Genomic DNA, 18,018 nt, shown 5'->3' with positions numbered 1-18,018 from the left:
CTGGGAGTTGCTGTTTCACAAAAAAAAAAACGATACACCCATCATCACGCTGCAGATCATAGAGTGACTGCAGTACCGATCAGTCACAGGGAGAATAAACATTTACAATTAGTGAATCACAGGGGACATCTTTTCAGAATGGAGTAATTTTTTTTTCTTTTGTTTTCCATCCGGTCCAGACTTCCATGACGACGCCTCATGGCCACGACACATTTCTGCAGAGTTTGCCACTCAGATGTCTTTGGCTGCTCACTTTTCCAACATTTCCGCACCTATAAACCAAGATAAAATTCTTATGGTCCCACACTTTATGCCCCTAAATATAATAGTATCATACACTGTGCCCCAGAATATAATCGCACTATACACAGTGCCCCTGAATATAATAGTACCATACACTACCCAAAAATAAAATTGTGTCAAACACTGTAAAGTAAAGCACCACACACATACAGTGCCCCCTGTAGATAGTGCCATTCGCAATGCCCCCTGTAGATCATGCTGCTCATAGAGCCCCTTGTAGATAGTGCCTCTCATAGAGCCCCTGTAGATTGTGCCACTCAGAGTCCTCTGTAAATAGTGTTCCCCATTGAGCACTATCTACTCCTGTAGATAGTTCCCCCTTTTAGAGCCCCCTGTAGATAGTGCCCCTTATAGAGCCCTCTGTAGATAGCGCTCCCCATTGAGCCTCCTGTAGATAGTGCCCCCATAGAGCCTCCTGTAGATAGTGCTCCTATAGAGCTACCTGTAGATAGTGCCCCTTGTAGTCTACAGGCTGTAAATAGTGCCCTGTAGGTAGGGCCCCCCATAGAGTCCCCTGTAGATAGGGCCCCCCATAGAGTCCACTGTAGATAAGGCCCCCATAAAGTCCCCTGTAGATTGTGCCCCCTGTAGAGTCCCCTGTCGATAGGGTCTCTGTAGATAGGGCCCCCATAGAGTACCCTGTAGATAGGGCCCTCCATAGAGTCCACTGTAGATAAGGCCCCCATAAAGTCCCCTGTAGACTGTGCCCCCTGTAGCATCCCCTGTAGATAGGGCCCCTATAGAGTCCCCTGTAGATAGGGGGGCCAACACTGCCCAATGAAAAAGAGAAACATTACATGCTCACTTGTCTCCATTAATAAAGGCCCCCAGGTCTGCCATCTTTGTACTCCTTTGAAGCCCTGCCTCTGGCAGGGTTTCAAAGGAAAATGTCAGTTTAGCGATATACTGCAATACATTAGTATTTAGTATTGCAGTATGTCATGCAAGCGATCCAACGATCGATGGTTCAAGTTCCCTAGGGGGACTAATAAAAAAAAAGCAAATGATAGTTAAATAAAGTTTTTTTTAACGTTACAAAAAAAAAGTTCCAAAAACACCCCTTTTCTAATTTTTTTCCTAAAGCAATGTTAAAAAAATAAAAGTTAATATAACTGGTATTGCCGCGTCCCTAAAAGTCTGAACTATCGCAATATAGCATTATTTAACCCTCTCGGTGAATGGCGTAAAAAATGTTTATGTTTTTTGGTCACCTTAGCTCTCAAAAAAAAATTTAATAAATAGTGATCAAAAAGTCGTATGTACCCCAAAATAGTATTAAAACTACAGCTTGCCCCGCAAAAAACAAGCCCTCACATCACTCAATTGACAGAAAAATAAAAAAGTTATGGGTCTCAGAATATGGCAACACAAAAAAAAATAATTCTAGCAATTTTTTTTTTCATAAAAGTGTTAAATCATAATAAGACATATAAATTTGGTATTGCCTTTATTGTATCAACCCATAGAATAAGGTGAACATGTAGTTTTTACTGCCTATTGGACGCTGTAGAAACAAAACCCCCAAAAAATTGCGTAACTGCTGTTTTTTGCCCATTTCATCCCACAAATACCATTTTTTTTTTAGCTTCTCAGTACATTGTGCAGTACAATACATGGTGCTATGAAAAATTACAACTTGTCCCACAAAAAACAAGCCCTCATAGGGCTATGTCGACAAAAAAATAAAAAAGTTATGGCTTTTGGAAGACGGCGAGGAAAAAACAAAATTGAAAAAAACGAAGATTGGCCATGTCCTTAAGGGCTTATTTACACGAGCGTGTTAAACGTCCGTGGGATGGCCATTGAAACAGCGGCCATACCACGGACCTATGTAATTCAATGTGGCCGTTCACACAGCCGTTGTTTCACGGACCGTGTGAAGGGTCCGTACGAAAATAGGAAATGTCGGTTCTTTTCACGCATCACTCCATAGATTCTCAACTACAGGGTATGCGTGACATCGCGTCCCGCAGTGCTGAGCACGGATGCACCTCGGACGTGAAAAACTGCAGTTTTTCATGTCCGAGATGCGCAGCGCTCGTGTGAACCAGGCCTAAGGGGTTAAAAAAATAACTTCTAAATAACAAATTCCATTGCAAACAGTCATGGTTATGCTGTGTAGACATAAACTAACAGACCAAGATTCAGGACAGCATTCTACAGAAAAATACACAGACATGTTCATTTTATTTCTTTTTTTTAATGTTTTTTGCTATGTTTTGCAATAGTTTGCACTTTATAATATTAAGTAGCTTTTGTTTTTCTCCTGTCTTCTATTAATTATAGAAATATGTTTCCTGCAAACTTGATAGAAGCTTCTTTTCAACAGGTAAATACAACTTAATGTTATGTTGTCTTCAGCTTAAATTGGCAGAATGTTAAATTGAATTCCCACCTAGTTTTTATTTACCAGACTATATATTTCTAAATTTATTTTGTCAATGATAAATTTGAGGCAAAGAAACCAAAAGCAGCATTGAACTCTAGAGGGGGAGCACATAAAAAAGTGGAGCGCATGGCATGTATGGCTTTGTTTGGTCATGCCCCTCGCTACTACTTTAGATATCTAAGTCACACCAACAATACAAGAAGGAAAATTAAATTGGAACATAAACACCTAAACGTAGTCAGGTACAGGCGTAACATTTATGAAGCTCTCTATGCCAGTTATCTGATACTTTTCAAGAGTGGGCTTGAATTTAGCACAAATTTACTAAATTTTTCTTTAGATCAAGACTGGCGTATGACATGTCAGTCTTAATAAATTGCCCCCTATGTCAGGGACAGGTGTATGCCTGCACTATACAAAATAATACATATAACTAATAAAACTGCTATATAGTGACCATATAGTGGTCATATACCAGTTCTACACAGGCGGTCAGCAGAGTATCATCTCACTGCAGAATATACAAGTGAATACAGGACTGTCAAGACACAAGCAGATTGAACAACAATTAAATCTAGTGACTCACAGGTGACGTCTGCAAGCTAGACTTTTGCAAGCTCGATTCAGATGAATGGAACAGATTTTCAGCCGCAGACAATTTCTGCAACAAAATCTGCCGTCTGTGACTGCACCCTAAGACTATGTTCACACATGGTGGATATGCTGCGTAAAAGCACACAGCATATCCACCATGGGTGCCGTTGAAAATTCCGAACGAAAAACTGTACCAAACTGTGGTGAAGTTTTCTGGCCGAAATGTCCGCTGCAGAAAATTGCATATAAAAAAAAAGTTTGATAGTTACATATCCATGGCAACGTGTCCCTCCGTCGTCCTGCAGGTCGGCCTCCTGGGATGACGTTTCATCCCATGTGACCGCTGCAGCCTGTGACGAAAAAACTGAGAATTGTGGGTAAGATTTTTTTTTTCTGAGTTGCATTTTTTGAGGTGGAATCCTTGCTTTTCCACCGTGAAAAAGCAACATCTGTTATTTGTTGCGAGTTTTACCTCATTAAATTCAATGGAAAAACCCGCAACTAGTAAGCAGCGATTACATAAATACAATTGACATGCTGCGGATTAAAGAAACTGGTATTGCCTGCGTCACCGCAGGTAAATTTCTGAGCTTTTTTCCCGCTCAACATTTACGCAGCATGTGGATGAGATTTGTTTAAATCTCATCCACTTTGCTGCTACTGTATTATGCTGCAGATTTTACCGCAACAAAATTTGTGGGCCAAAATCCGCAATATTTACGCTATGTGTGAACTTACCCTAAGAGTGCGCTCATACATGGCGTACTTCCATTGTATTTCCACTGCCTACGCTGCGGAAAGTTCTAGAATGTATGCCTTTCGGCAAAAATATTCCACAAGAGAAATCTGTCTGTGTTGCAGAATATTTTTTCGTAGGAATACCTTGTAGTTTCCGTGTAATTTTTTTTTTTACGCTGCAGAAATACAATGCAAGTATGCCATGTGTGAGCGCCCCCAAGTGCTGAAGGTGAGGGGGTTTCAATAGTCTCATTGAGACCCTCAGAGAACAATGTTTAAAGTGTAGCTAAACGTTTAACAAACTACTGACATGTCATAGTGACATGTCAGAAGTTTTGATTGGTGGGTGGGTGGGCACTGAGACCCCCATCAATCGCTAAAACGAAACAGCTGAAGCGCATGTGTGAGCGCTTAGCCCCTTCGTTTCTGTTTGGCTTTTTCTGGAAATCAATGTATCGGGTGACGGACTCAATAGAAAGTCTATGAGCCCGTACTCCGATACATTGGATTTCCGAAAAAAGCCGAACAGAAACGAAGCGGCCGTCATGTCAGAAGTTTGTGAAACGTTTAGCTACACTTTAAAACTGAAAAATCCAAAAGGATAAAACGGATATTCTTTCTAGAGATAAAAAAAAATGCTGATTTTGTACTTTTTTTTATGTATCATGTCATTATGTCATTGATAGACACATGTCTATTACATTATTTTTTGTCAAAAACAATAAAAATGTTTAAAAAAAAAATAATCCAAAAGGATTCCCTATTAATCAATCTATGGAAATGATTTGGGCTTTTGTCTGAAATGTGATCCAAGATGGTTAGTTTGAGATCAGTGAGGTCCTTATCATGTTCTAAATAACAATGTTTGGAAATGCTGTGATTTAGCACTGCATGCTTAGTATTATGGCGATGTTTAATTCATTTTGGCTAGTGTCGTCTGGACCGTTCTACCTATATATTGTAGGTGGCAGCTACATTCATGTAGCTATATCACATATGTGGTAGAACAATTGTAAAATCCTTTATATCAAATAATTCAGTGCTGTTTAAAAACATAAAAAATAAAAAAAGGCCCCTCGACAATCAGAACCATCTTGGTCTACTATTTTCAGACGACTTAGGCTGGGTTCACACGACCTATTTTCAGACGTATACGAGGCGTTTTTTGCCTCGTTTTACGTCTGAAAATACGTCTCAAATACGTTGTCAAACATCTGCCCATTACTTTCTATGGGTATAACGCTGTATTGTTCCCACGACGCATAATTTTACGCGTCGTACGGCAATTACGACGCGTAAAATTACGCCTCGTAAAAAGAAGTGCAGGACACTTCTTTGGACGTTTTTGGAGCTGTTTTCTCATAGACTCCAATGAAAACAGCTCCAAAAACGGACGTAAAAAACGCAGCGAAAACGCCGCAAAAAAATGCAGCGAAAAACGCGAGTTGCTCAAAAAACGTCTGAAAAGCAGGGGCTGTTTTCCCTTGAAAACAGCTCTGTATTTTCAGACGTTTTTGGTCACTACGTGTGCACATACCCTTAGGGTATGTTCACACGGCCTATTTACGGACGTAATTCGGCCGTTTTTGCCCCGAATTACGTCTGAAAATAGCGCCTCAATAGCGCTGACAAACATCTGCCCATTGAAAGCAATGGGCAGACGTTTGTCTGTTCACACGAGGCGTATATTTACGCGCCGCTGTCAAATGACGGCGCGTAAATAGACGCCCGCGTCAAAGAAGTGACCTGTCACTTCTTTGGCCATAATTGGAGCCGTTATTCATTGACTCCAATGAATAGCAGTGCTAATTACGGCCGTAATGGACGCGTCGTTCAAGCGCCTGCACATGCCGGTACGGCTGAAATTACGGGGATGTTTTCAGGCTGAAACATCCCCGTAATTTCAGCCGTAACGGACGCCCTCGTGTGAACATACCCTTAGGGTATGTTCACACGCTGAGCCAAAAACGTCTGAAAATACGGAGCTGTTTTCAAGGGAAAACATCACCTGATTTTCAGATGTTTTTTGAGCAACTCACGTTTTTCGCAGCGTTTTTTGGGCCGTTTTCGCGGCGTTTTTGTGCCGTTTTTTCGGCCGTTTTTGGAGCCGTTATCAATAGAGTCTATGAGAAAACAGCTCCAAAAACGTCCCAAGAAGTGTCCTGCACTTCTTTTGACGAGGCTGTAATTTTACGCGTCGTCTTTTGACAGCTGTCAAATGACGACGCGTAAATTACAAGTCGTCTGCACAGTACTTCAGTAAACCCAATCAAATGAATGGGCAGATGTTTGCCGACGTATTGCAGCCGTATTTTCAGACGTAAAAAGAGGCATAATACGCCTCGTTTACGTCTGAAAATAGGTCGTGTGAACCCAGCCTTAGGGCTATCATGTCTCTTCCATTTTTTTTCTCCCTGAAAGGTTATTCCTGGTTTATCAGCCAAAAGCTTCTGGAGTAAAGGGTCTTTTTTACTGATAGGCCAATACTTTGTGAGAATATTTTTTATTTTAGAAGTAGCACAATTATAGGACTTGATAGAATTGTGTCTAAAATGAGAACTTGTTTTATGTTTTTTCTTTTTTACATTAGGAGTTTTGTTCAATAGCGTCTTTCTTTCCCCCTCCAGGCAATTACTCTGTCAGATTTTTTGTCCTATTGAAGGCAGCCATTAAGATTAGACAAGGGTAACCTTTACCTTAAAAGCACTTTTTGAGAAGTTTAGATTATTTTAAATAATCAGTATTTTTTGTGCAATTCTTTCTGATTCTTCTATATTGTCTATAAAGGACAATAAGTAGCCAGCTGGGAAGGTGGCTACTCTAAAACTCTAACTATTAATGTCGACACCCTTGATATAGGTTCTAGTAGCAATGCCTTCGACTGTGTCTTTAGAGATCTCTAAATCTAAATACTCTATATTTGTGTCCGAGAAATTCAATGTAAACTTCAAACCCCAGTCGTTCTTATTAAATTGTTCAACAAAGGATTCGGCCAAATGAAAAATAAATAATCTATAAAACATCCGTAGAAGGCTATATATTGAGTAAAGTTGCAAAACTGACTATCCGGTAAAGATCCATCCAAACTCAAGTAATACGACACTGCCTCAACTCCCACGTTTTTTCAAATATTTAAATATAATGGACTCGCATTTAGTGTGAGAAACGTGAACTAGGAGTGGAGGAGAAAGGACTGCCGAACAAAGCTCATATATCAATTGGGTGGAATCCCGCAAATATGTGGGGAGTTGCAAGAATAAGTCAATATTGTGTGAAAGGTGAAATGTAATTGAACCAACCCCAGAAATTAGGGGTCGTCCAGGTGGAAGTGTTATACACTTGTGCACTTTCGGTAAATAATATAAACAAAGTGATGTTTAACCATAAGAAAATCTTTTATTTAAAAGTTGTTGTGTTATTGCACTTCTAATAAGTATCAAATACTCCTCAAAATAGTCCTTAGATGGATCAGTGGGTAGTGTCTTGTAGTATGTTTTGTCAAACAAACTCCTATATGCTTCATATACATAGGGCGACCTATCTTAAACTACCGTAGCCCCATCCTAATCTGCTTACGTATAACAATCTGGTCGTTTCACTTAAGGGATGTAAGAGCCGAACGTTCACAATGGGCTAAATTGACACAATTTCTCAACAGTACTGATGTTTGATTATGGGTGGATTCACACACGGCAGATTATGTTGCAGAGAATTGTTTCTGCAGCGCAGCAGGTGCATGGATTTCTGCAAGTTCCATTTTCAGTCGCAGAAATTACTGCAACCCAATCTCACGCGTGTAAGTGCACCCTAATGGTCCTGAACTCATTCAGGACCATGGTGTGAAACGTCTACTATGCTGAAGGGGATAGAATAAAGAATTACATTCAAATGCATAGCTGTCACTTGGGACTAGACGTAATTGAAAAGGGATAATCTCTGGATTTTTAATCTTATTTCTTTTGATTCATGTAAAATGATAATTAAGGGTTAACTTTCTGATGTAATCATTCTGGTCTAAATATAATTCAAATCTGTTTGGTAGAGATACAGGGCAAAACAATAAACCCTTGATCAAAAGTTTCAATTAGTTATCCCTGAAAACATGGGACGTCAGATTAAAAAGTTTTTTTTTTGTTCATTTTCTTTGTGTTGTTCGTCAAAACTGGATGTATTATTTTTTCTCTTCCCTTTACTCTTGCCACCTCTGCAATATCTGGGTATTTCATTATTTTTCCCAAATTTTTTATATTGTAAGGATTGTTGGAAATGGGATTTTCTACATTAAAAAAATTGGGCAATTTTCTGTGTATTGAGGCTTAAAGGGAATGTGACGCTAGAAAAAAAATTATTTATTTTTTTTAGTTAAACAATTAGTGTATAGGTGATTAAACATTGTTCTAATTTTTTTAATTTTTTTCACGAGTCAGGAAATATTATAAATTAGATTCTAATTTATAATATTTCACAGTGCTGGTCACTAGATGGAGCAATTCCCAAAATTGCAGCATTGCATGTGGTAAAGCAACCACATTGCTTTATGCTGCTCTAGTGAGCTCTCAGAATCCCCCCCTCCTTTATCCTGGCTAGTGCCGGGAGAAACGAGGGGATTGAACGGTCAAACCTCCTACACTGTGTGTCGCCATTTTTTGAGCTAACACACAGTGTTGTAGGTTAACATACAGTAGTAAACACACAGTAAAACACGTACATACACAGACCTAACTTACCTGCTCCTGCCGCCGCAGCTCCCTCCAGTCTGTACGCTCCGTCTGCTACCTCTGCTCCAAGTGCACAAGTCCGGAAGCCGCGACCGGAAGTAGTAATCTTACTGTCCGGCCGCGACTTCCGGTCCACAGGAAAATGGCGCCGGACGGTTCACAGTTCAACTTGGACTGTGTGGGAGCGGCGCATGCGCCGTTTCAACACAGACGGCGTACAGCATAGTGGATGGAACGGGCCCCGTTCGCATTCACTATGGGACTGTAGCTGCCGTATTCCATGTCTGTATGTGTCGTTAATCGACACATACAGAAATGGAAAAAAAAATGGCAGCCCCCTTAGGGAAGAAAAAGTGAAAAAATAAAAAAAAGTTAAACACAAACACACAAATAAATATAAAAGTTTTTAATAAAACACTAAAATCAAACTGATGTCAATTTTTTTTTTTTCGTGACACTGTTCCTTTAATATGGGTGGAATGCATGGTGCAATGTCCACATGAGCCAAACGGAAGTCTAAAACAGAAGAGGAGGATGCAGGGGTCAGATCTATTAACCCTTTCAGGACCAATCTCATTTTGGCATTCAGGACCAGGTCAATTTTTTAAAATCTGACGTGTCATTTTATGTGGTAATAACTCTGGAATGCTTTTACCTATCCAAGCAATTCTGAGATTGTTTTCTCATAACATATTGTACTGTATGTTAGTGGAAAAATGTGGTCAATAAATTTATTGCTTATTTGTGAAAAACACCAAAATGTTAAGAAAAGTTGCAGAAATTATGATTTTTCACATTTTAAATGTATCTGCTTGTAAAACAGATAGTAATATCACACAAAATAATTACTATTTCACATATTCCATATCTGTCTACTTTACCTTTGCATAATTTTTGTTAACATTATTTTATGTTTCTAGGACGTTACAACGCTTAGAACTTTAGCAGCAATTTTTCACATTTACAAAAAAATTTCAAGACTATTTTTCAAGGACCAGTTCAGTTCTGAAGTGGCTTTGATGGCCTTATATACTTGATAGACCCCATAAATCACCCCATTTTAAAAATTGCACCCCTCAAAGTATTCAAAACAGCAAACAGAACGTTTCTTAACCCTTTAGGCGTTTCACAGGAATTAAAGCAAATTAGAGGAGAAATTTACAAATAATTATTTTTTGCCAAAATTCATTTTTTTCTGTAACACAGAAGATTTTACCAGGGAAACGCATTCAATATTTATTGCCCTGATTCTGCAGTTTTTAGAAATATCTGACATGTGGCCCTAGTGTGCTAATGGACTGAAACACAGGCCACAAAAGCAAAGGAACACCTAAAGGATTTTGGGGCCTCCTTTTTTTAGATTATATTTTAGGCACCATGTCAGGTTTGAAGAGGTGCCAAAACAGTGGAAACTCCCCAAAAGTGACACTGTTTTGGAAACTACACACATCAAGGAATTTATTGAGGGGTATAGTTAGCATCTTGACCCCACAGGCCTTTTGTTATATTTATTGGAATTAGTCTGTGAAAATGATAATCTACTTTTTTTCGGAAAAAACATAGAACATTTAAATTTTTACAAGGAATAAAGAATAAAAAGAACCACAAAACGTGTAAAGCTATTTCTCCTGATTATGGTAATACCTCATATGTGGTAATAAACTGCTGTTTGGACCCACGGCTGGTCTCAGAAGGGAAGGAGCGCCATTTGGATTTTGGAGCGCAGATTTTGCTGGATTGGTTTTCAGTGCCAAAACAGTGGAAACCTCACAAAAGTGACCCCATTTTGGAAACTACACCCCTCAAGGATTTTTTCTAGGTTTATAGTTAGCATTTTAACCTTACAGGTTTTTTTGCTGAATTTAGTGGAATTAGACCGTGAAAATGAAAATCTACTATTTGTTTTAAAAAACATTTAAATTTTGAAAATGAATAAAGGAGAAAAAGAACCCCAAAATTTGTAAAGCGATTTCTTCTGATTACGGCAATATGCCATATGGGGTAATAAACTGCTGTTTGGACCCACGGCAGAGCTTAGAAGGGAAGGAGCGCTGTTTGGCTTTTGGAGCTAAAATTTAGCTGGAATAGTTTTTGGGTGTCATGTTGCATTCGCAAAGCCCCTGAGGTACCAACACAGTGGAAACACCCCAAAACTGACCCCATTTGGGAAGCTACACCCCTTAATGAATCTTTCTAGGGCTATAGTGAGCATTTGGAACCCACAGGTCTTTTGCAGAATTTATTAGAATTAGGCCGTAAAAATGAATATCAACATTTTTTCCCACTAAAATGTTGAATTTTTTCATTTTCACAAAGGATAAAAGGAGAAAAAGTACCCAAATGTTTGTAAAGCAATTTTTCCCCGATTACGGCAATACCCCACGTGGTCATAAAAGGTTTTTAATTAGAAATTAATTAACCCTTTCAAGACTGATTCATTTTTTGCTTTTTAATTTTAGCTTTTCCCTCCCCACTTTCCAAGAGCCATAACGTTTTTTATTTTTCCGTCAGTAAAGTGGTGTGAGGGTTTATTTTTTGCGGGAGGAGTTGTAGATTCTAGTTACACTATTTAAAGTACCATTTAATGTACTGGGAAACTGAAAATAAAATTCTTTGCAGCCTGAAATTGGAAAAAGCTGTGATTCCTCCATTGTTTTTTGGGTTTCGTAAAAACGGCAACTTAAATTTTTTATGCGACTTAAGGTGATACCAAATTTATGCAGTTTTTTTATATTTTAATACTCTTACAAGGTAAAAACTATTTGTAAAAAAAAATAATTTTTGTTTCACCACATTCCGAGAGCCATAACTTTGTTTTATTTTTTGGTCGATTGAGTGGTGTGAGGGCTTATTTTTTTGCGGGACGAGCTGTAGTTTTTATTGGCACCATATATTGGTACATACAACTTTTTGATCACTTTTTATTAAATTTTTTTTTAAATATATGGCGATTTTGCCGCTTTAAAGGCTTTGTTTTTTACGGCGTTCACCGTGCTTGTTAAATAATGGTATATTGTAATAGTTCAGATTTTTACGGATGCAGCTATACCAATTTTGTTTATTTTTTTAATTACTTTAGAGGAAAAATGGGAAAGGTTTTTTTTTTAGGACTTTAAATAGATTTTTTTTTCACTAATAATAACTTTATTTATGTTTTTTTTTTTACACATTGTATTAGTCCCCCTAGAAGACTTGAACCAGCGATCATTACTAATGTATTGCAGTATATTGTCACTTTTATAGGCTCTTGTAACTGCGCGATCGCTGTTCCTGTCCGTTAGTCCTGGGTGTCAGCTGTAATACACAGCTGACACCTGCAGCATATGGAGTGGGCTCAGCACATGAGCCTGCTCCATATATACTGCCCCTGTAATGACAGGGTAGGGAGACAGACAGGTGAGCCCTAATCTACCCGCCACTCAGTCCCTGCCTACCTGCAACGACCCGTCCTAAGCGACGGGGTACAACTGGGCGACGGTCCCTATGCTCAGTAAGTGCAAGACAGACAAACAGACAAGGGTACACAGAAGCTAGGGAAACGGGGCAGCTGCCCACGCAGACACCGTGAGCAACAAGAGACGTGAACGAGCCGAGTCAAATTGTAATGATGGGGGTAGGGAAACAGACAAGTGAGCCCTAATCTACCCGCCACTCAGTCCCTGCCTACTTGCAACGGCCCGCCCTAGGCGACGGGGTACAACTGGGCGACGGTCCCTACGCTCAATAAGTGCATGACAGACAAGGGTACACAGAAGCTAAGGGAAATGGGGCGGTTGCCCACGGCAACACCGTGAGCAACAAGAGTGGTGAACGAGCCGAGTCAAACCAGGAGTGTACAAGGTACCAAACGCAGAGCAGGAGAGTAGTGAACAAGCCGAGTCAAACCAGGAGTGTACGAGGTACCAAACGCAGAGCAGGAGAGTAGTCAGTAAGCCAGGGTCAATATGAAGCAGGGTCAAATAGTTCAGAAGCTGCAGCAGGGCCAGGAAACCAAACGAGAAGAATCACAAGCAAGGAGGAACAGGAAAGGCAGGTATAAATAGACAGAGGGCGGGAGCTAGCTCCGTCTGGCCAGGCTGTGATAGGCTCTCCCACTCCTAAGCCTGCCATCCTGAGTGGTGGAAGATGGAGTCAGTCTCACAGACATAGAAGCAGGTGCAGACTGATTACCTATGGGTGTTGACACAGAAGCTGTGCCTGGCAGATCCTTTACACAAACCAGGAGAGAACGAGGTACAAAACGCTGAGCAGGAGAGTGGTCAGAAAGCCAAGGTCGATAACAAGCAGAGGATGAGTAGTACAAGCAGCAGCAGCAAGCCAGGAAACAAGCATAGAAGAATCACAGGCAAAGGAGGAACAGGAAAGGCAGGAATAAATAGACAGTGGGCGGAAGCTAGCTCCGTCTGGCCAAGCTGTTATAGGCTCTCCCACTCCTAAGCCTGCCATCCTGAGTGGTGGAAGATGGAGTCAGTCTCACAGACATAGGAGCAGGTGCAGACTGATTGCCCACGAGCGTCGACACAGAAGCTGTGTCTGGCAAATCCTTTACAGTACCCCCCCCCCCTTTTATGAGGGGCCACCGGACCCTTTCTAGGTGGACCTGGTTTTTTGGAGAAACAAAGGAGGAACCTTCTGAGCAATACCCCAGCGTGAACATCCCGGGCGGGTACCCAAGTCCTCTCCTCAGGCCCATATCCTCTCCAATGGACCAGGTACTGGAGGGAGCCTTGGACCATCCTGCTGTCCACAATCTTGGCCACCTCGAATTCTACCCCCTCAGGTGTGAGAACAGGGACCGGGGGTTTCCTCGAGGGAGCCAAGGACGGGGAGCAGCATTTAAGGAGGGAGGCATGAAAGACGTCGTGCACTTGAAAAGTTGGGGGCAACTCCAGTCGGAAGGAGACAGGGTTAAGGACTTCAATGACCTCGTACGGCCCTATAAACCGGGGAGCAAACTTCTTGGACGGGACCCTAAGGCGAAAATTTCTAGAAGACAGCCACACCAGATCCCCGACCACAAACAAGGGGTTAGCAGAACGTCTTCTATCTGCCTGAGTCTTTTGTATGCTCTGGGACGCCTCTAGGTTCTTCTGAACCTGGGCCCAGACTGTGCACAGTTCCTGATGAATGACATCTACCTCGGGATTGTTGGAACTACCAGGTGAAACGGAGGAGAACCGTGGATTTAAATTCACAAAAATATGGGTGTGGTAGGTATACGTTCACTTGTATTGACTTATATTTAGAACTGCCTATGTAAACGTTTACACAGGCAGTTCTAAATATAAGAACCGTGGATTAAACCCAAAATTACAGAAAAAGGGGGAGACCCCTGACGAGTTACTGACCCGGTTATTAAGGGAAAATTCGGCGAGGGGAATGAATAAGACCCAATCATGTTGACAGTCAGAGATAAAACACCTTAAATATTGTTCTAGAGACTGATTAGTCCTCTCCGTTTGGCCATTAGTTTCAGGATGGAAAGCCGAGCAGAAGGACAGATCAATCTCCAACTTTTTACAGAAGGCTCTCCAAAACAATGAAACAAATTGTACCCCTCTGTCAGAAACAATATTGACAGGAACCCCATGGAGACGCAGGATGTGTTTGACAAACAAGGTAGCTAACGTCTTAGCATTGGGTAGTTTCTTGAGGGGCACAAAGTGGCACATTTTACTGAAGCGGTCTACTACAACCCACACCCCCGACTTGCCTTAAGATGGAGGCAAATCGGTGATAAAATCCATGGAGATATGGGTCCAAGGTCTCTGGGGAATGGGCAAAGAACATAGTAAGCCCGCTGGTCGGGACCTGGGAGTCTTGGACCTAGCACAAACCTCACAAGCGGAGACGTAGGCCTTAACGTCTTTAAGCAACCCAGGCCACCAGTAGTTTCTGGCAATGAGGTGCTTGGTACCCAGGATGCCTGGATGGCCAGATAGTGCATAGTCATGATTTTCCCTAAGTACCCTTAGCCGGAGTTGCAGGGGAACAAACAGCTTGTTCTCAGGAAGGTTCCCGGAAGCTGAACCTTGATCAGCCGCAATTTCGGAGACTAAATCAGAATCAATAGAGGAAATGATTATACCTGGTGGTAAAATACAAGCAGGATCTTCCTCCGAAGGAGGGCTGGCCATGAAGCTACGCGACAGTGCGTCAGCCTTAATATTTTTAGACCCAGCCCTATAGGTGACCAAAAAGTTGAATCTGGTAAAAAATATAACGCCCATCGAGCTTGTCTCGGGTTAAGCCTCCAGGCAGATTCTAAGAAAACCAGATTCTTGTGGTCGGTAAGGACCGTTACCTGGTGCCTAGTCCCCTCCAGGAAGTGGCGCCACTCTTCAAATGCCCATTTAATGGCTAAGAGTTCGCAGTTGCCAATATCATAGTTACTCTCAGTGGGCGAAAACTTCATGGAGAAGTAGGCACAGGGACGGAGATGGGTGAGGGACCAGGTACAAGACAGCACCCACTCCCACCTCGGAGGCGTCAACCTCCACGATGAATGGTTCCATTTGGTTGGGCTGAATCAGCACTGGGGCCGAGATAAAGCACTTCTTAAGGACCTCAAAAGCCTGGACAGCCTCAGGAGGCCAGTGGAGGAGATCAGCACCTTTGCGAGTTAGATCCGTAAGAGGCTTAGCGATGACCGAGAAGTTAGCAATAAATCTCCTGTAATAATTAGCAAACCCCAGGAAGCACTGTAACGCCTTCAGGGAGGCAGGTTGGACACATTCCGCCACAGCCTGGACCTTGGCGGGGTCCATGCGGAATTCATGAGGAGTGAGGATTTGACCCAAAAATGGTATCTCTTGCACCCCAAACACACATTTTTCGGTCTTAGCAAACAGTTTGTTTTCCCGAAGGACCTGGAGCACCTTCCTGACATGCTTAATGTGAGAGGACCAGTCCTTGGAAAACACAAGTATGTCATCAAGTTACACTACAAGAAATACCCCCAGGTAGTCTCTTAAAATCTCATTTATGAAATTCTGGAAGACCGTGGGAGCATTACACAACCCAAAGGGCATGACGAGGTATTCAAAATGACCTTCGGGCGTGCTAAACGCAGTCTTCCACTCATCCCCCTCTTTGATGCGGATAAGGTTATAAGCCCCCCGTAGATCAAACTTAGAGAACCATTGGGCCCCCTGAACCTGATTGAAGAGATCAGGAATCAAAGGAAGGAGGTACTGGTTCCTTACGGTGACCTTATTCAAGTTCCGGTAGTCGATGCACGGCCTAAGACCACCATCCTTCTTCCCTACGAAGAAGAAGCCAGCACCTACCGGAGAAGTAGAGGGGCGAATGTAACCCTTGGCCAGGCATTCCTGGATATACTCTCTCATGGCTTCACGTTCGGGACAAGAGAGATTGAATATCCTACCCTTAGGGAGCTTAGCTCCTGGTACCAAATCGATTGCGCAATCGTATTCTCTATGAGGAGGTAACACTTCGGAGGCCTCTTTAGAGAAAACATCAGCGAAGTCCTGAACAAACTCAGGTAGAGTGTTCACCTCCTCAGGGAGAGAAATAGAATTAACAGAAAAACATGACGTCATGCTTTCATTACCCCACTTGGTAAGATCCCCAGTATTCCAGTTAAAGGTGGGATTATGCAACTGCAACCAGGGAAGGCCTAAAACCAAATCAGACGATAATCCCTGCATCACCAGTACAAAGCACTGCTACAAATGCATGGAGCCAACAAGGAGTTCAAAAACAGGGGTATGCTGTGTAAAATAACCATTAGCAAGAGGAGTGGAGTCGATACCCACTACCGGGACAGGTTTAGGCAAATCAATCAAAGGCATAGCTAGAGACATAGCAAATTCCACAGACATAATATTAGCAGAAGACCCTGAATCCACGAAGGCACTGCCGGTAGCAGACCTGCCACCAAAAGAGACCTGAAAGGGAAGCAAGATTTTATTAGGTTTCATCTTAACGGGAAATACCTGTGCGCCCGAGTGACCTCCCCGATGATCACTTAGGCACGGAAGTTTTCCGGCTGCTTATTCTTACGCCTAGGACAGTTGTTCACTTGATGCTTGTCATCCCCACAGAAGAAGCAGAGACCATTCTTCCTGCGGAACTCTCTACGTTGTTGGGGGGACACGGAGGCCCCAAGTTGCATAGGTACATCCGAGTCTTCCGTGGAAGACCGAAGCAACGGAACCTCGGGAGGCATCATGCGGGAGTCAGAGGAGAAGGCACAAAAACGTTCAAGTCGTCGTTCCCTGAGACGTCGGTCAAGTCGTACCGCTAATGCCATAACCTGATCTAGGGAGTCGGCAGAGGGATAGCTAACTAGCAGGTCTTTCAGGGCGTTCGACAGACCCAATCTAAACTGGCACCTCAAGGCAGGGTCATTCCACCGAGAAGCTACACACCACTTCCTAAAGTCAGAACAATACTCCTCTACAGGTCTCTTACCCTGACGTAAGTTCACCAGCTGACTCTCGGCAAAGGCAGTCTTGTCAGTCTCGTCATAAATGAGCCCGAGAGCAGAAAAGAAAAGATCAACGGAGGAAAGTTCAGGGGCGTCAGGAGCCAAGGAGAAGGCCCATTCTTGGGGCCTGTCCTGCAGCCGGGACATAATTATACCCACCCGCTGGCTCCCAGAACCTGAGGAGTGGGGCTTTAAGCGAAAATAGAGCCTACAACTCTCCCGAAAGGAGAAAAAAGTCTTCCGGTCCCCTGAGAACCGGTCAGCCAACTTGAGGTGGGGTTCAAGGGGTGAGGTGGGGGGCACTACCAGGGAAGCATCACGCAGGTTGTCCCTCTGAGCCAGGGCCTGGACCTGTAGGGAGAGGCCCTGCATCTGCTGAGCCAGGGTCTCAAGGGGGTCCATAGATGTGTCAGGGACCAGGGTAGACTAGGTATATGGGTCTGTGATTATGTAATGACATGGTAGGGAGACAGACAGGTGAGCCCTAATCTACCCGCCACTCAGTCCCTGCCTACCTGCAACGACCCGTCCTAAGCGACGGGGTACAACTGGGCGCCTGTCCCTACGCTCAGTAAGTGCAAGACAGACAAACAGACAAGGGTACACAGAAGCTAGGGAAGCGGGGCAGCTGCTCACGGAGACACCGTGAGCAACAAGAGTAGTGAACGAGCCGAGTCAAACCAGGAGAGAACGAGGTACAAAACGCTGAGCAGGAGAGTGGTCAGAAAACCAAGGTCGATAACAAGCAGAGGATGAGTAGTACAAGCAGCAGCAGCAAGCCAGGAAACAAGCATAGAAGAATCACAGGCAAAGGAGGAACAGGA

General features: G+C 42.6%; 1 protein-coding gene across 1 annotated transcript in view; it reads left to right on the top strand.

Moving 5' to 3' along the window:
- Window positions 1-18,018, top strand: part of LOC142740843 (excitatory amino acid transporter 5-like) — a 414,141-nt gene that overhangs the window by 259,429 nt on the left and 136,694 nt on the right. Inside the window, exon 4 of the mRNA XM_075850270.1 lies at window positions 2,590-2,632. Within this exon, the coding sequence (XP_075706385.1) occupies window positions 2,590-2,632 (43 nt within the window). The remainder of the gene's footprint in view (window positions 1-2,589; window positions 2,633-18,018) is intronic.

This window comes from Rhinoderma darwinii, chromosome 1 (assembly GCF_050947455.1).
Source record: "Rhinoderma darwinii isolate aRhiDar2 chromosome 1, aRhiDar2.hap1, whole genome shotgun sequence".
Lineage (NCBI taxonomy): Eukaryota > Metazoa > Chordata > Amphibia > Anura > Rhinodermatidae > Rhinoderma > Rhinoderma darwinii.
The sequence above is the reverse complement of the archived record's forward strand: the minus strand, read 5'-3'. Positions and strand labels throughout refer to the sequence as shown.